This window comes from Contarinia nasturtii, unplaced genomic scaffold (genome assembly GCF_009176525.2).
Source record: "Contarinia nasturtii isolate CC-2019 unplaced genomic scaffold, AAFC_CNas_1.1 Cnas_scaffold_78, whole genome shotgun sequence".
In the NCBI taxonomy this organism is placed as follows: domain Eukaryota; kingdom Metazoa; phylum Arthropoda; class Insecta; order Diptera; family Cecidomyiidae; genus Contarinia; species Contarinia nasturtii.
The window spans coordinates 1,819,065-1,839,498 of NW_022197436.1; the positions used below are offsets into that span (position 1 = coordinate 1,819,065).

The 20,434-nt window shown below is 34.4% G+C and overlaps 1 protein-coding gene across 6 annotated transcripts in view; it reads left to right on the forward strand.

Annotated features, from left to right (window-relative positions):
- LOC116338584 (Down syndrome cell adhesion molecule-like protein Dscam2) overlaps positions 1-20,434 on the forward strand; it is a 59,972-nt gene that overhangs the window by 13,230 nt on the left and 26,308 nt on the right. For all 6 annotated transcript variants that reach the window (XM_031763951.1, XM_031763961.1, XM_031763978.1 and 3 more), the window contains exons 3-8: positions 8,500-8,661; positions 9,655-9,705; positions 9,907-10,002; positions 12,029-12,146; positions 16,126-16,232; positions 16,749-17,087. In XM_031763951.1, coding sequence (XP_031619811.1) covers positions 8,500-8,661; positions 9,655-9,705; positions 9,907-10,002; positions 12,029-12,146; positions 16,126-16,232; positions 16,749-17,087 — 873 coding nt within the window. The remainder of the gene's footprint in view (positions 1-8,499; positions 8,662-9,654; positions 9,706-9,906; positions 10,003-12,028; positions 12,147-16,125; positions 16,233-16,748; positions 17,088-20,434) is intronic.

The following is a 20,434-nucleotide window of genomic DNA, read 5'->3' on the forward strand; positions in this document are numbered from 1 at the left end:
GCTATCTTTAAACTCTCTATACGGGTGTGTATGTTTTTTTTCCCTGCTCTGCTCATCATGTATTTGGTGTCCTGTGCATTGCTTTCACGCGCACTTTTACTCAGTTTATTCATGCATCGTTTCATTTCCATTCAGTTTAAAAAATTATACGCAGACATTTCAATTACTTTATACACATGTTCATATTATGCGAAGAGAGAGCCATCATTGCCGCGTTTTTATATGTGCACTATTTTGTGAATGTGAATGAATGCGAAGCGACCGACTTTGTATATATACATTTGTATGTATTCCCGTGCATAAATGCAAAGCTCATGCCGATAGTGGTGCTACGGCAGCTGAAATACACCTGGGATAAAATCATATCGATCTTCATAAACCAGAGCGCACAAAAAAAAACACTCACACAGAAAAATGCGGCGAACGAAATACAAAAAAATAACAAAAATACGCTCATGAATGAGATGCACATATTTAAAAAAAAAACGCTTAAACTGTATGGTTTCATAAATGAAGAATGGCAGATAGATGCAGAAGCGAAGGAAATAAAACATTTTAATTTTTTAGGGTGAATAAATACGGTAATTATGATTATTTTCTCAAAAGACCGCACATGCTCGGCAAATTGCAATTTTTTTGCACACACAAAATGAAACGAATGGAAAATGATAATAAAAATGGTGAGGTTTTTAGTATTTTACCATTTCTTTTCTTTGCATCTCTCCCCCCCCGCCCTTATTTCCGTAAATGCACGATATATTCCATTTCATTTGTCTTGTTATGGTTTCGTTTGCACTGCAGCAACAGAACGTTGAGTGGATTTATTCATTGTTGTGATTTTGTCGATGTTGATTTTGTGCTCCTCGATTGCAAGCAGAGAAACAACCATCAATTCGACCACAATTTTTTTTTGCTGTTGTTGTTTCATGTGACATAAAAAAGCATGATATCCATTTCTCTTCATATGCGTTACCATATTTTAAATCAGTCTAATAATGATAAATCTCATTCCAGACTGCCCTCGAGTCATAAAAAAAAAATTGGCTACTCACTGCGTACACTTGCACTCACAATAAAAATCCACTAATAAAACGACTAAGTCACAGTCGTTTCGTGAGCTGGTTCGCATCTCATCGAAGGTCCACAACATAAACGCAAATATATACAAATTCAGCGATGAATACACACCATCGGCTGCATCAAAACTGAGAATGAAAATCAAACCGAGTGAATGACGTGACAAGTGGCGTTGATGATGAAACGATAACGTCGGTTAATAAACCTGTTTATCTTGATCGCATCAATCAATGAGAGACGTCCGTTTGGGGTTGGCATTAAGACGGAACAAATATATATATGAAAAAATACAATGTATAAAACACCATTCAAGTGAAAATAACCATGATTCTGTGCACCACAAGTGCAACGGAAGTAAAGACTTTTCAATTTGTTGGCTCCGTTTTCTCCCTCTAATTTATATACATCACTTTTTTTTTGTGTAATATTTGGCGCCGTAGTAATTCCAATCTCTATTAAATTTGTTTGAGCGAAAATATCTCTTTTGATGTCTGAAAAAACAAGAGTTTGCCAAAGAAAATTAAAATCGGTATGCAAAGCATAGATCTTACATTTCATTTATTCGCTCATCGACCCAAAAACATTTTAAACAGTAATACACTTCTTGTCATCCAATCAATGATCAAATATGATGCTCAATAGAAAATATGCCACAGCAAATATGGACGGTTTAGCAATTAAGCATTTGTGCATACAAAAATCAATACGTAATCAATACGTATGCTCCTTTTTCGGACAGTCATCCTACCTCAATTCATTTTACATTGATGTTTTATCGAAAATTGCAAATGGAAAGGGCGTTTCTCATGAACCGAAAGCAAAAAAAAGAAGAAAATTACAGTCCAATTGGCAGCCATCATACATTTCGAACATTTTAATGAAAGCAATGTTCGATCACCACATCTGTGTGGAATGTGGTTACATCTATTAGTAAAGTTCGATTGTATACCACGGTATAGTACGAAATAGATGCTAGATACATTCAATCCCTTTCCATATATATGAAATATATCACCAATTCATATGAATGCGTACACATACGCACTTGGCAGAAATGCAAGCAAACAAACTGAGGAGGAAAACTAAAACGGAACGAAAAACGAAAAATGAAGAGAAGAACGAGAGGCGAAGCAAAGCAAAACAAAACAAAAACTTTTTGAATAAGTTAACCTGTTGTTATGGTTGCCCGTGATTACGGTGCTTTTTATCGAACTTGTTACATTATTTAAATTTTGCAGTAAAAGAAGAAAAGAAAAATGGATGAACGTTGAATATAAATAAAACGTCATTCCATTCAGTGATAAACATGATTGTCCAATTTGTATACTATCCTCTTCTCATAGTTTTTTTTTCTGTCGTCTTCTTCTTCTTCTTCCTTCATTTTTTTTTTGTTCTTCTTTGCAATTCTTCGGTCGTTTCGCTCCGTCGCGCCGGTGAAGGCAACGCCGAATAAACGAGCAAAACCTACATACACCATGTTGAATAATGTAATGGAATTTCGAAAACAGAATGATTAAATTTGCATATCTAAACAACTTTGTCTCCGACGTTGACTGCCATATTGTTGTCATCATTAAATGTCAATAAATATTTTCATCAATTGAGATAATTTTCTGTAACGTTTCTTCCGAATGGAATGGTTTACGGTTTTGTACACACGGTGAACACTAAAAACAGCAGACAGCTAGAAGAACGGATCGCACAATTGTTGGGTTGTGCATATAAAAAGAAGCATAGATAACAAAAAACTGCACGAAAAAAAAGATGAAGATGGGACAACAAAAAAGAATAGCGACAGATACACGAAGCAGAACAAATGCATAAGAGTAAATAAAAATGGACACATTCATTGCTAAAGTTCACGATATCTCTTTATAACGTGGACGTAAACATGTTTGCGTGTTGAAGATTATTTGCACGACATTCGCTCGCGCAATTCCATCACACATACACTAATACAGTGCATGCAACGTTTATTCACTCTCTCTCTCTCTCTCGCTCCCATCTGTCTTCCTTTCGCTTGCCGACTTTGACTTTTATTCTTATGCACATTTGCGAACAACGCCAATTTACAAATATGTAGATGAGACAACATGTATAACATTTTTCATCATTCCTTTTTTTGCTACCCTTTCACATATATATCTCTTATGTATTTTTGGCGATGACTTTATGCAGCATACAGAAATGAATGCAAAAAAAAAACCAACAACATTACAAATAAAAATGACAACATCGACTTTTGCTATTGCCATCTTTGATTTTAGAATCAACAATCGCATTCATGTGTGTGTTAACACATTGCAATTGCCCTGCTTGCTACACACCGATTCCACCCATTCCACATTTGTTTAAAATGTAACTGAAGAAAATTTGCCCAAAAGGCTTACGCTTTCATGCAATGATGCGATTTACATTGCTGTCACAGTTGCATCTCAGTGAGAGAAAAAAAAATCAAATGCGAATGAATTTCTTTTTTTCTGCTGTTGCATGCATCAATCGCATTCGTACTGTATCACAGAACCGATATCATACTGTGCCCTTAACTGATGTGTGAATGTGTGCATGATTTATGCGAATGAATCACATAATAAATGTTATATAATAACATCAACATCAGAGTATCAGTAACCGGCAGCAGTGCAATTCTAATTCATGGACATTCATTTTGTGTCGCAGCCGCGCATTCAATGGCGCTACTGTTTTACAAAGCGGCATATTACTTTTCTTTCGTTTCGACATGTCAGTGATTTCTTCATGTTTTTCCATCATATTAAAAAAAAACATCTACACAGCCGGAACTGGATCGGTTTTTTTTCGTCTTTGTCCTCGTCCCTCTTTTGCATTTGATGTTGTTACCATTTCTTGTGTTTTTGCTTAGTTTGCGTTGCTGTTTCTCGGTAAATGCATTGATTTAAAAATGAGAGAGACTAAAAGATAAAGACAAGCGCGCAGCACACGGAGCTCGACAACAATGACAACGGCAACATTGCAACAGCAAAGATTTTTCTTCTACAGCACTTCATCTATATATGACTTTTTTTTCCCTCCGGTTTTTAAAGTCCTTGCAAAAATATAGTGAGCGCACACATTCTTTATATATATATATGGAAAAAAAAAGAACAAGAAGAAGGAAAAAAAACAGAATGTTGTCTGTGTTTACGATTGCCTATACTCGTGAATCGTATGAAATGGTTCGTTTCATTCGAGATAAAAGGGTACTGGGAAAGGTGTACCAGAAAATTCAAAATGAAAATGTGGCGTTGGTGGAACTTTTTGGTTGTTGCTGAAAAAAAATATTCCTGAGAATAAAAAATATTTAAAAAAAAAAATCTCAACAATATGTACATACTCATTGTACGCTGTGTAAATGTGATTGTGCACAATGTTAAAGTATGCATTTCAATGTTTTATTCACTTATTTTTGCTGATTTCTCAGTATTATTATACATTAAAAAAACTCGCTACAACGAGAGAGAAAAAGAAAAAAATCGCACACACACAGCAGTGTATACGAATAATGAAACCACCAACAAAATGCTTCATATAATGTGGATACAATTTGTTTCTCGATACTCATCTGTGTATATATTTTTTTGATGACTTTTTTAATGTTGTCCCCACTTCGACGTGGTCTTTTGACGCATTTGGTTTGAAACAGGAAATGCGTTATACAACTCTTTTCACCATGGACTGTTTTAAGTATCATTTAAATCTACACACCATTTTCAAACAGATGAGATGATGAATTTAAAAAAAAATGGTACCGTATCACAACCATACATCATCAGGTGCGCTCATTTTCACAAAAATTCACGAAACAAATTGATGTGAAAAAAAATGTGCACATTGGCGATGTGCTTATATCGGTCCTCACTGCACATCTCGGTCCGTGTACCGTCTGTGCCGACCGCATATTTTAAAACAGTCTATGGTTTTTTCCACATTTTTAATTATGTGAATGTGTAATTTAATGTTGTTGGCTTCATAAATATTACTTAGCATGTTCAAACTGTTGACATTTTTGTGTGCTTATAATTACGATCTCAACACAAAACATAAACGAATATAAAGTAATTCTTTTGTCCATTCTAGATTCCATCTATTTTCATTTATCCGGTTGAAACTATGCGAGCAAACAGTGTGTGGTGTGTGGTGTGTGTAGGTGTGTCTGTGTATATGCGTTTCGAAAATCACCGTTCGTCGTATAAAATTTTTCACTTTAGTTCCGATCATCCTTGCATACAACATTTTATTCTCAATTTTCCACTTATACGCACACTATGCGATATATGTATGTTCGATGTTCAATATATTCTGTGTTCATTTTCATCTCTACAACTATAATGTTTGGTTTAACGCTCGCTTCAGAATGTATTTAGATTCATTGCTGTGCATTTGAATGGAAAAAGTGTAAGCGCACGGAAAAGGACGAAAAATAAAATCGATGTCGGATGAACCGAGATTTTGCCACTACTGCCGTCGACATCACCGTCGACACCAGCGTTGTCAACCACAACGGCGGCAACAACGACTTCAACAACGATGGCGGCTATGAAAAATTTGTTGATGTTGGCATTGAAAAATACCAGATGAAAAAAAAAATGTATGAAAGATATACCATAACATTCAATCTACTCAGAGAATGTGCTTTCTTCCATTCGTGATTAATATTTCTATACCTTCAATCAATATTTGCGGAATGATTTTTTTTTTCGTCTAATTCAACACAACAGAATTGATCGGTTAGCATAAGGAATACAACCGTTTGCCGAATGAAATGATTTGCAAACTCAAACATAGATATTACCAACCGAAAATAAAAAACCCATGCAAAAATCCAAATTTTTATTGAAAAATTCGAAGACGACACCTAATTGAATCAGTGCTCCGCTTTACATTGCACAAGCGCCAAAATTACTATTTCACATCAATTACGAAGCCAATGAAAACGCATTGGATGAATCTACCTAATCCATTTTACTATCACAACCTCAATGCAGTACATTTTAAAGCGCCAGGTCTTTGTTTTTTTCTCTTCTTCTTCTCACATTCATTTTATAGCATCGCATAAAATGATACGTTCTATTCATGATCCCATCTTGTGTCTGTTGATATTAAAAGCGAGAGCGAGAAAGCAACGTGTGTGTGTGTGTATCTGAACGGGCTCTGAGTATTGTTGTCTTTTCGGTGTTGTTAAAATGTAACGTGTCGTTAACGGAATTTTATACTGCTAATGAAGAAAATTTAATAAAGCGCACCAAATATTGTGCACAGCATATTTTCACATATTTTAAGCCAATTTACAACATTGAATGACACCCGAAGACTAGAAAAATTGTACTTTTGCCAAAGCGTTTCGCAGTGATTCGGCGGTTGTTGATGAAACGTGAACACACACAAACACACTGAATATACAAATAACGGGCAATATTTAAGTAGATAAAATGAAATTTTCGTCTAAGATTAACATAACAAGCTTTTGACGAAGAGAGTCACAGTGAATGAAAATATATTTTCTTATTACAACGATGTTGATACACTTCTTTTTGTACGCTTAAAATTACTTTAGCACTGCATTCGTTTGTGTACCATAGCCAAAAACGACATAAATGATAAATTATTGATATTGGCCACGATGGAGAAATTCGGTGTGCTTTTTTGTTTGTTGGAAATTTTTTGTTGTGGTTTCTGTTTTCGGTGTCTGTTTAGTTCAAGTCGTGATTTGCTTTTTAGGGAGATGATAGCATCAGTTAAATGTCAAACACGTATAATAGTTGAATCATGAGACGCCAAAAATTAATGCACAACACACATACACACCAACAAGAAAAAGAAAAAGAATATAATGAAGCAAAAGATGTGGCCATAGTATAGCAGCGTCTGCCTTATTTGATTACACACATGTGGGTTAATTTAGCATCTGTCGCTTAAGGGTCAGCTTACTTACATACATGCATACTATTCAAAAAGAGGCACTGTTTTCCATTCACCACCTCCTCTGCCTCTCTCTCAGTCACTCTCCGTAATTTGATTTGACTCCGAAAGCTTTGATCATGTTATGTCATGCATACACTTTCATTTGTTTCCATCATGCTGAAATTAACGAAAAAGAGTTTGCAATTACGAAGCAGAAAAAAAAACCGAGTATTATCGACTGCAATTAGAAAGTGGAAACTACGTATTCCCAATTGCGTTCGTTATCCGAGTGCACGAAATGAATTAAATAAGTAAAATGAACGCCAATGAATGGAGTTGGCTCATGAAATACCAACACGGTTTCGGTCATCATCATCATCATTACTATTACATATATAGAAGTCAACACATTCCCTCCACCCCCAGCTCACATACATAAATGCAATGGTTTTTCGTCTAATTCCCTCAATATATACACCTTTTGCTCTTTCATGATAATATATGATTGCTTGCGAAATGCTGATGGTAATCTTAGTCATTTGAAGAACATGAAAATGTTAACAGTATACGGAATTTTTGCGAAACGACGATTTTATATGCGCGCTACAAAAATGGAATTTGCTGGTGCTGGTGGGATCAAATGCGAAAGATGTAATTTTAATAAATAAGAAATATTACATGAAGCCATTTGTGATATTATGTCGCAACTTTTTGAGAATATGACAAACAACAATACACACCACGTCGCTGTGTGCTTAAAATAGCAATTCTTTTGTACGCAGATAAAAATGAGTAAAACTCTCTTGTTGCGATTTCTTATTTCTTCGTACGGCAAAGCTCAAATACGAAGAAAAAAAAAGTATAATATAAATAAATACGAAGCTCCAAAAGAGACGCACGCTCACTCAACTATACATTTTTGATTAAATGTAAATGGACCCCAATAACAGACTCTCTCTCACACACACACACGCATGGCACAGTTTATGTTTGGATGCTTGGCATATTCAAATCCGCATTTCATGTTTATTTGATTTTGTTTTATATCTCTCACATGTTTTAAACATTAGGCGTCGAATTTTCCACGTTTATTGCGAAAGCTTTACTGTTTCACTTGCTTGTTTCACCGCTGAAGTGTGCGTTGCACTGAAAGAGAGCACACTGTTGCTACAAACTACATACGCTTGCACACAATTTGCTTCACTGCTGCTCTTTCCGCAATCAATTTGGTGACAGAGCACAAAAATAATAGCACAAAGTAAAAAAAAAAAAACAAAGAAGAAAACAGCACCAAGCAAAAAATCCGAAACGAGGAAACGAAACAAACTGAGACAGCAGAATATATATACAACTGAACAAAATAATATGTTTTGATATAATTCCTCTTTCATTGCAATTTTTCCACGTCAACTTTCTCTATGGTTTCTACTTCTATTTTCATGTGTACAAACCGTTTGTTGTTGTTTCTTTTTTATTTTAAAATTATTTCGTTTTACTCCGTAGTTGTGGCCCAAGCATACAAAGTCGACGTAGAGGTATTGGCTGCATCAAGAGGTTGTTCGGCGATATTGCGATGTGTTATACCGACATTTGTTAAGGAACTAGTTCGAGTGGTTTCGTGGGTTCAAGAACCTGCATTTTATATATATCCATCTTTACAAGGAGGTAATACACTTAGATTTCCATCTTTAAAATAAAAACGCTACAAAATTATAAAACATTTCAACCATATATAACAACAAAAAATATATTCATTTATTTAAAAAAAGAAACATAATGAAATACGATGAGACCAGCAAAAGTGAGCAAGAACCATTTTCCACTTGAGAAGGGAAAATCGTGCAAGTCAACATTTCAATATCGCATTCTTTCTTCCTTTCGCGCATAACAAATTTATCATATTTCTCATATTCATTTTTCAAGACGATATTCTAATAGATAGACATGTTTTTTTTTTCTTTCCTTTCCAATTTTATTTAATTCAATTTAAATAAATTTCCGCTCATTTCATTTGATTGATTCGTACAGTTTTCGGAATGTTATGTAAATAGCCCAGCCAGAAGATTAGCAAAAAACGACAATATCATCGATGTATCTTATTTTTCAGTATTTTTAACGCTCCAAATGGAGAAAATGCATTCCTTCTTCTTTATTGTTGTTGTTGTTCACATTTTAAATATCTTTTTACACGCAAAAATTCAGTGGAAGTATCGAAAATAAATATCCGAATATAATTTAACTTGCTTCTTTGCGTTTGATTAAATTTTCATCAGTCAAATAATATGTATACTTTGGCTACAAGCATCCACATTCCAAATAGTATCGTGTCTATCTAAACATACCAATACACGGAGATGATCCAAATCACATTATTCATATTTGATTCAAAAATTCAATTTCAGCGATAAGCAATGGCTTTTTTTTCGCCGCTCTCATATTGCATTCAAAACTGGTGCTCGTGTTCATAGAATCGAAAAAATTGCCGGGGAATAAAAAAAATATATATATATATGGAAAAGCCAGCAGACATGGCTCACACAATTTTCATCAAACACGATTTTTTGACACTTGCTTAATCTTAATTTGTTCGTTTTATTCGTGTTTTTTTTTCTCTCACTTCTCTTCTCTCGCCGTAACGTTTGACGCGGACCGATTCAGATGGCAAATTTCATTTACTGCCTACGGGTGAACTTCTTATACATAATTTGGGTGAGTACGAAGCGATATATATAACATAACACATTCAATACAATGATGTATTCATAGCAATATGGAGCATTATTGAACAGAAAGTTGCCGAAAAGTTGAACGGTATTTTTTCGTGCGCTTTTCATAAGACCCCGAAGTGTTTTGGCGATTTCAATTCATTTTCGTCACTCTTTTTAAATGAGTTTATTTGTCAATTTTCAGAATACAACGATCGATTTCCCTCGTATCGATGCCGCACTATGCATCGACTAACAAGGCAAGTGGTTGCAAGCTCATCGGCAAAAGTTCGAATAAACGGTAAGTTCATCTCGGTTTTTTTTTCTTTTCTCATCTCTTTTGTCCTCGTTCCACACGGTGAATCAAACTCATCTACTTTCATCATTCATCTTTCTGTCTCACAACAATGTGTATTTGGAATAAGACGATGTTTACCATTATATGTTTGATATTGTTATCTGTGTCAAGTTCACATATGAATGCCTGAGAAAAATCATGACTCAAATATTTTTAATTTGAAGAATGAAACATAAGGAAAAAATTATTATGAATGAAATTTGGAAAAAAAATATTAATAATTGAAACGTAAAAAAATACCACATGGATATTTATTTTGTTTCACTCTTGCGTGTTCAAATTTTATGATTCAAATTTGCCTACATTCGGGATATTTTTTTATGTTTCAATGGAATTTTACTTTTTCGCACACACCCAGTGTGTAAGGTAAAGGCTTTTTGTGAAAAAATAACCTCTGCAAATTTTCACATGATTACGATATCATACAGGCATTGAAAAGTCCATCAAAAATTATTTGTATCGCAAAACTTATATCAGATTCAGTTTTGTCATGAATTCATATTTACGATAAAAGATACGTAATAAATGCATGTTGTGGATCACAATGAATGATGATGAATCGATCTTTTGAGTTGTTTTTAAATTTTCACTCTTTGTAATGCACATTTTTCTATGTTTGATTTTTGAAAATTAGAAATAATTTGAGTCATGATTTTTCTCAACCATTCATATGATATTAAGCGTTTATGTTTTCAACGTCTCTATATATGTGTATGTTGAAATTTCACTGTAAACTTTTTGGAATTATGATTTGACTAGGCGTGTGCATTTCTTGGAATCGATTTTACCGCTGTACATATATAAGTACAATGGAAATTATATTTGCATAGCATAGACACCGCAGATTCGCTTTCATGGCATTTTGTTGTATCTCTTTCGTGTTATACACTTGTGCTAACGAGCAGTGTGTTTGACTTTTGGAATTCGTCTCATCGCACATAATTGCCGAATTACATAGTTCATTGATAATGTGAAATTGAAATGCGTGCTCAAGACCCATGTTATACCTTTCGAAAACTTGACAATGAATGGAATTGAAGATGTGCCATACACACACACACAAACTAGCTAATTCACAGTGTGTAAATCTTATTAATTAAAAACAAAAGATCCGAACAAAAAAAACTCTTTTCGAGGTTAAATGATGTTTCCTGGTGATGATGGTATAAATATTCTCTATCTCTATTTAACTTGAGAAAATATCATCGTCACATTGTATGATTTTTATATAGAAAGTTTATACCATGAACTGTGACCTGCTGTATCAAATGCACTGACCTGCTATAATTCAACCGAGGTAATCTTTGCTTTCAACGGCGCGCAAAGAAATTTAATCCCAACGAACCGGCTGTGAATACGATTCCTTTTTTCACCATATAAAAGGGCGAAACATTTGAGTAATATGCGGGCTTGGTGCCAGAATTATAAATCAAGGCTAAAGCGTATAAAGTTTCTCAGACCTCAATTTTGTTCAACAAATGTTGATGAACAATCTGATTTTTTTTTTAGATTTCGCCTTGTTTAAAACGAAATACAACGTTGATTCATTTACGTCATGGCAAATGATGCGACATGTGAACGAATCAATCAGTCCGTTAAAGCGCTTTCTTCCAAAGATGGACACACAAACATGAAATCATCAATTTCCGCAATTTTTTCACAGAAAACTTTCCAATTGTTTATTTATTCAAAAATGACATCGCTTTTTGGTATATTTAAACGCATTTCGCTTCCGAAAAAGTCTGGAATTTTGTTTTTATGTTTGTCGATCGAATTTTCATAACCATTACCGACTCTCATAACTTTCCCATAACTCGCACACTTTATGAAAATTACATTATTTGATTGCTTAATACATTCCTATGTTGGGCGCCGAATGGGAAAGGCATGTATTCAGTCGAATGTTTATTATTCGCTTTTCTATTTTGATGATACAATATTAATTACGATTTTATTAATTTGAAACTAGATCAACGAGGTATTATTGCACCAAGTGTTGTTGAGCATACGAACCATGTGACGGTGGCACACGATGAAGGAGCCGTTTTATTGTGCATTGCTCAAGGATGTCCATCTCCAGAATACAGGTAATTTTTGTTGAATGTTTATTACGATTGCACTCATCTGTCAAATTTGTTTGAAAATATAAATTGAATAAAAGAGGATTGTGTGGTTTACTGTTTGTCGCATCAATTTTTGTGCAGAAAAAAATGAAAATTGATTAAATGACTTCAGCAAAGTTGAAAATCGCTTCAAACTAAGTTTGTAATAGCAAAGTTTTTCGCTTCTATTCATTTTGACGTTCAACTATGCTGAGGATACTAATCATTTATCATTTATCTGAGCACGTGAGAATGAAAGTAGGACGTTGACGAAGTGGACTTTGACAGTATTGTGTGCGAAATTGAAATGTTTCAGCGGTCATTTGGTTTGATGTCGTTTTTTTTTCAAATGTCACGTTCTCATTGTGCGTTTATGCGGTTTCAATGTTATTTGATTGGATGCCTTTTCACCTCTCCCTCTCATCGAGATGGATGTTTTTGAGTACGAATGAACAAACAACATTCTATCCATATATAAATTGATTATTTCGAATTACAGCAGATTTATTATTGCTGCGCCACTGGCCACCTAATTGCCCATTTATTATTTGCTCGATTTTATGATATTATCGCAAACAGAGAGCAAATAGAAATGCCACAATTATTCGATAAAACACTTTCGACGAGAGCATAAAATGAGTTTTCGAGTGATTCGGTTTTTTTTTTGTCGTCATGGTGTGTCTGTGAGATTTCTGTCACCGAACTCATGCCTAATTTTTGTCAAATCTTTTACGCCATCATCTGCAACTATAATCAAGCTTATAAAATGTCACATAAAAATTTTGATTAATTATAATTATTATCGTGCTGAAAGAATAGTCAGAAAAGTATTCACTTTTTGTGTGCGATTTTTAGTTCTTTGCGCTTCAAAGCGTTTTAATATTTTCTCAGCGTTTTGTTTCGCTTTAGTTTTTTTGTTCTTTCTTCTTATTTTCCACAACAATAACAATCATAGCACATCTTATGAGGCATAAGAAAAGAAAACATAAAGATTTATTTTCCTTTTTATATTTTACTCGATTCTTTTCTTTGCCTTGTTTTTATTTTTCTTTGTTTTTTTTTTTTTGCTTACGTACATCGACTGGAGCTTGATTGCAAGGGGAAAATCATTTGAAAACTTCTGTATCAGCAATTCTTTGACGTTGACGAATTAAAACTTAGGCAAAGACGCATCAGAAAATAAAATTAATTTGATTACCATAGACTTCATTCAATGAAGTTCATTGTGACTCTACAATTTTTCTTCCGATTGACACACTTTGTATGAAAAAAAAAAGCACTCGGTCCCCCAGTTTTCCCCTTGTTTGAGTGTGATCAAATCACGTCAAATCTTTCGTTTTTGTTTCGACGCAGGCATTTCTGTAGACAAAGGCAAAAAAAGCGGTTGATATGGAAGTTGAAAATATATGTAGTTGAGTCGGGAGTAGAGGAAAATTCGATTTTTATTTTTCTGTATAAGCTGTGAAAATGTTGTTGGTTACTGCTGTGCACTGGACAACAAATTCAGTCGATGGAAAAATGTTGTTGATAGAAACGATCAGAATTTTTGCCTTTTTCTCTTTCATTAAGACGAGCATATTGGGTACATGTGTAGCGCATATATGTTAGGTAATAATATTTAAGAGACCAACGAATGTTTATGAATGTATGAGTCATGGCATGTGTAGTACGTTAAAGTATTCCGACAAAAAAGTAATCCGCACGAAAAATGTATTACGAGAAAAAAAAATGTAAGCGTTATGAAGCCACTGCTGTAAAGCATACATTACATAATATTGGAATTCAGAATTCTGAAATTCAGTGTCGAAGCTTACTGGAATTGATATAATACGTATATTTTATTTGTATGAACGAGTTCATATGATGAGTGTGTGGATATATTTTCGATTCAAATACCACATCATCTATATGTACTGCTCACGAAATAACTAGCATGCGGAAGAAATTGACAGCGCGCACAGTAATACAAACGAATAAAAAACCAAAATAGCAGCACCAACGATAACGCCGAATAAAAAAAAATTGCACACACATCGAGGGAGAGAGAGCGAGATGAAAAAAAAGCAACAAAAAAAATTGCAAAAGCTTTTGGCGGCTCACATGAACTGACCTGAATGTGCAAAGCATCCCCGGACCGCATTGCGCAATATGTGAATACTGTTTGTTATGTGTGTGATGCGAGAGAGATGGTGTTATACAGAAAATTAAGCTACGTCCGCATATTCGAAATTCGAATGTGTATGCCATATCTTCCTTTTTTCGTGCCATACCTAGATAAACTATCGTAGCATAACCAGAATATATACAGTTGCTCGCCTTCTTTCTCTATCTATCCGCTATTCACTATCTCTCACTCTCTCTCTCTCTCTCTCTCTCTCTCTCTCTCTCTCTCTCTCTCTCTCTGTGTGTGTGTGTGTGTGTGTGTTCCTCTTTCTCTTTGTCTCTCATATCTACATTGTGTGACGTGAATAAATGTGAATTGCTGGCCACAACACACCAAATAGAATTGCAATTCGTTTGGTATCTTTCAATTTATATAATATACGATTGTGCTTTACACATGCACATATGAAATGGCTAGAGCGTTCACTATTTGCTATTTTTCGCTTTCCATTTTTGTTGTTTTTGTTGTTGTTGTTGAAATTTCTTGCAACAGCACACACAGTAACACCCATACAATTTAGCCATTTAATTGAACTATATAAATGTACAAGTGCACACAAATACCATGACAATGGGAAAAACTCTCTCGTATAAGTGCATGAATGAAATTTCCATCAATCTGTATGAATTACACGTACGCCGTATCTCATCATTAATATGGGAAAACAGCATGGCGCAGCACGGTACATCCACTACTTCTTCGAATAACACATCATTGCCTAAACGATAGCAATAGCAATGTCACTCACATGAAAAGTGAAGCTAAGCTCGAATTCAACGAATGCGAACACATGAGATCTGTAAATGTCTATCACAAACTGGCCTTTCCGAAAAAAAAAAACTGATGTGATGTACAATTGTTTGTTTTTCGTCCGGAAATGCACACACAGAGTTTCAGCGGAAATCAGCATTTTCAATGGTGACGTCAGCGAATGAAATATGATTTTTGTGGTCATTTACCTGCAAAGTTTCTTCAAAGTAAACAGTTTGCAAATCCTTTAGGTGAACAATGCATCAACTGTGTGGTTTTTTTTTACCAATTTCACACACACAAAAATTGAATCCACCAAAATTTGGATGGGCTCTCATTTTTTTGTTGTTGTTACATGAAGTACCATCGACTTTGAGTCATATGGAAAATTAGAAACAGCGACGCGCAACACAATTACCTCACTAATATCTGCCCTACATTTACGTATAGTGAATTTATTCGGTATATTACAATATCTATACATATGTATCCATGCCATTCAAACCATTCGCACCAATCCATACTGGTTTAGTGTGTGTGTACGTGATGCATATTGGTGTGCTAGACACATATCGAAATGGATGTGTCTCGAACCGGACGACAATGTACAAATGCTAAATTGTATGTAAGAATTTGCCGCATGAATTTATTTGTTAGAGATAATTGATTCAAAGTGTGTTTGAGATCAAATTGATGTAAAATCTCATAAAGTCATTCGATGTTATTGAAGGGCAAAAAGTAAAGAAGTGAGCAACACTCATCTCTTTGAATGGGACTAATTGTATTTGTGTTGGATGTTGCGGTAAACAGATATCGCCGAGGCATTCGATCCATTTGGTTCCATTTATTTCGCTTGATAACCATCGCCAGATAAACTAAGTGGACTTATTTAATTTTGCGTTCAAGTGCAAAACTCACTTTGCGTTGCTTTGCGTGAATCTGTTATTTTCTCTCTTACTCTCTTTCTCTTGGAATTGTTGTTTTTTGCTTATTTATTTTTTTTCCTTTTCATGTATTTAATGTGCAAACACTGATTTTCTTGTTTTCTAGATGGTTTTCGAACAACAACATTGAATCGCTATCGGTTATAAGCGGTCCACGGATTCGGGTACTGGGACCAGTGCTAGCAATTGAAGCCGTTACAAGCGAAGATCAGGGTACATATAAATGTTTTCTCGTTTGTTTTTATATAGGCGATAAAAAGAATTCGTATTCTTAATTTTATAAAAGCCTATTAAATTCTTTGGAAGACTTTAAAAAGGAATTTTAAAGATATACAAAATCTATATAATTTCTATAATAATGCTTTTAAAGATTTTCTTTATAATTATTTTAAAAACATTTTTAGTGCTTTAAAAGAAGTTAGAAAGGAAATAAACAAGCCTCGCCTCTATTTTTATCAATTGTCTATACAACTGTTATACAGTACGTATACAGGCATTGTAAAGATATTGTTTTTTTAATAATTATAAAAACACTATAAAGGAGTTATACAAAAACTAATTTTCTTTATAAAAATAAAATGTTTGTTGGGATATTGATACTCGAAAAACAAGCGAATATTAGCTGGGTGGCTCCAAGTGAAAAGACAAAAGAAATTTATTCAATAAAAATACCGTATAAATTGTCGGTGGGAATAACGTTTTTTATTTTATTTTTTTATTTTTATACAGGTACATATAAATGCCTCGTTTCAAATACAGGCGGCGAAGCAAGCGCTGAACTTCGTTTAACCATCACAACACCATTACAAGTGGACATCGTTCCCAGCATAATGAGCGTTCATATGGGCGCATCAGCTGAATTTCGTTGTTCGGTCACAAGCAATGGAATATCAATTGGAATGCAGCACATAACATGGTACAAAGATGGTCGTCAATTGCCATCAAGCCGTTCCGGCGATACATTGCTGATAACCGATGTTGGCCGTGAAGAAAAAGGAATGTATCAATGTGTTGTACGTCGTCAGGATGGCGATAGCTTCCAAGCATCAGCCGAGCTTCAATTGGGCGGTAAGCTATGTTCGGTCATTTTATTTGGATAGTTCATTTGCTTAGCATGTTCAAATTCATTATGTATATATAGAGAATTGTGAAAGTGGCAAGATAAACAATCAAAGCAAAAAGTGTGTGTGACATTCTCGCTAACGTTAGTTTTACGTAGCTAAATATTTATCCATCAATATGTTTTCATTTATTTCAATTTGCTCGAGTGGTGTCATACAATTCATACCCCGATTAATATTCGACTTTTGACACTCATTTTTTTTTTTGTTTCTCTGTATTTCTTCCATTTTGTCGACAATCACATCCACAAACTCTTCACAAATAAATTTATTGACAATGTTTTGTATAATCCACATTGTGTATGGTGTCACATCATTTAGTGAATGCTGACATTTTTGATGAACATTTCAATTGAATTGAATCTTTAATTTCGTTTATTTATAAATTTCTTTCGTATTTTTTTGCATTCGTGTGTATTCTGCAAATTTATAGCCAAATAATAAAATAAAAAAAGAACATTTCAAATTCCCTGGTTTGGATTCACTTCCATTTCGACACAATTTCAACGCATATATAAATGAATAGAACAGATACATTGGGAGATAGAGCCAAACGTAAAGCCAAATACAAACCCAGAATGGGTAAAAAGCCGAGAGAAAAGCAAGCGCTCTGTTATTCATAAATGAAAATGCAAACAAACCATATGTAAACCTATATATATGGAATGTGTATCCCAAAAATATATTTCTATTTGAATATAAACGCCATGGCAAATGAATGCAATTCGGTCTCAAAAGAACCACTAATAAAATGAAACGAAATGATGGTGAACTGTTCATTATATTTTCGTTTTCGGTAATTTTCAGCTCTTTTAGTTTTAAAGTTTGCAACTCAAAATGGATATAAGCGCTTTTAGAAGTCGGAAAATGTAAGGCAATATATGCTACAGCGTTACGCATATATACAAATTGCTAAACTATTTTGTGGCGTTAGTTCAATGCTTTTGACATATATGAATTTGTTTCGGCATTTTTGTTTTCATCATAAAGTTGCACATTCTCATACCAGAATTTTAAGTTTTAAATTGACATACGCTGTTTTTCAACGACAACACCTCTTACTCCCCCACCGAAAAAAAATTGATGCACAAATACAATTTATGTGGAGCAAAAAAAAAAAAAACGAAAAATATATGCATACACATCAAACATGCGATGGAAACACAATTGTGTCTTTAACACATGTGTTTGATATGATGCAGTGTGTAAATGACAAAGGCTATTGCAATATTTCTCACCCACATTTGAACAATTGGAGTTACCTATATAGCGCAAATATATACATACGGTGCATCATACATGGGCACAGGGGGGTGTAAGCCCGGATGATCCCCCTCTTGAATCGTCCAAGCTAATCACACCCCCCCCCCCCCCCCGATGTCAGCAGAGAAATCTTCCGATTTGCTAGGGATTTTTCACTGGAAAGTGAAGACTTTTTCTTTTTTACTAATCAACTTCAGAAATGGAAGAAAATCTTTAAAATTGCTAGGGTTTTTCGCGAAAAATTCTTTCGATTTGCTAGGAATTTTCATCAAAAATTTGATCTCCAAAAAAAAAACGAAAAAATCCCGTTTTGCTAAGGTATTTCGAGAGAAAAATTCTTTCGATTTGCTAGGGTTTTTGGTTGGCTGTTGGACCCCCCCCTTAAAATTTTTCCGTGCCCATGTATGCGGTGCATATATAATATTTGAAATTTGCCCATAGATATATATCTAGACCAATGCACCATGGCTAACGCATACACGTACAAATTTCAAATATATCATTCAAGTCCAATTTGGTAATTCAATTTGTCGTTTTTGAGCACATGAATGGGTTGTCATACGATCCAAGTGAAATGGCATAAATCCTCTACCGTTCATGAAAATTTTACTACTTTGAAATGTGTGGCTTGATGTTTACTAGCCTATTTTGTGTATCTCTGTGTGTTTGTGTGAGTATGATTCGCAAAAGGACCACGATGTCAGAGTGAAATTACTCGAATAAAATATTTACTCAAACAAATGAGAAAAGAAATTGGCTATACATAATGCGTCATCCGATTGAAGAACTTAGCTCAGGAATTGAATATCATGCGATCACAGCACGTTTTTACGAAAGCTTACACCCCTTTCACCGTGTGCCTTCGATACATTTTCCATTCGTTTTTCGCTCTTTCTCTCTTTCTCCCCATTTTCCTATGGTGGTCGGATGTTAAAATTCGAAGCAGAGAAAAATTGAATTTATTGTATGTTTCGTCCTTCGTTTTTCGCTTCGGGTTTGCGTTGTTAATATTTATTGCCTTATGTCTGTTGCATTTTACTTCCATTTCTTTGGCTAATGGTGATAACTTGCAATTACCAGTCGTCTACAATAATACAATCTAAAGTGAACGATGCAAGTTCGTAATATGTAATGACAATGTAGTGGAATCAATAACAAAAACCATACTACACAATTTATAATTTTGCATTGCTGAGAGTAAAAATGGGGTCAGGCCAACAAATGTCCAGAAGCACGATTCATTAAGTCATTTATATTCTCAGCCATTCCGTGTAAGTAAGCGAAACAGAATCCAACCGAGAAAAACAAGGAACATTTATCGTATTCTTTTTCTACAATCAAACAATTTTGAGGGAGAATAGTTTTCAATTGTAAGACGAGAGATATATTTACTCATATGTTGTTTTGTATACGCATGGCACAGTGGTAACATATCGATTCAATTCTAGATGTCGACCACATTTACAATAAAAATTGGCAAAACAAGCGCTAGACAATGAAGAAAATGTGCTATGTTCCAGAAATGTCAAGTCAAAACGAAGAGTTATTATTATTTGGCTCCAACCACAAACGCTTCATTTTAATCCGGTAAACAGATGCAATTTAAACATAGAATATATATACAAATATACACACAGAGAAGAAAACAATTTACAACATCTACCCGCTCTCCGGCAATTTAGTTAGATGAGTAGAGAGAGAAAATAAGATAAAAATTTGAAAAATAACCGTTTATTTGTTGTAAATGTTGGCGTCGCCATCATCGTCATTCTCGTCAAAAATCATCACAGACAACATCTTAGTTAATTATTTTGCGACGAAACGAAACAAAAAAAAAACACTACGGCAAACAACTATTTACGCTTCAAAAGAAGTGTGATCCCCTTTCGTAACTGTCGACGTTTGCCCACTAACAAGAAAAATCAACTCAATTTTCTCAGTGTGTGTGCGTGTTGGTGTCATTTTTATATGAACATTTAGGATTGTGCAGTGAACATATTTATAGTATATAATGTGTAAACGCTTTCTCTT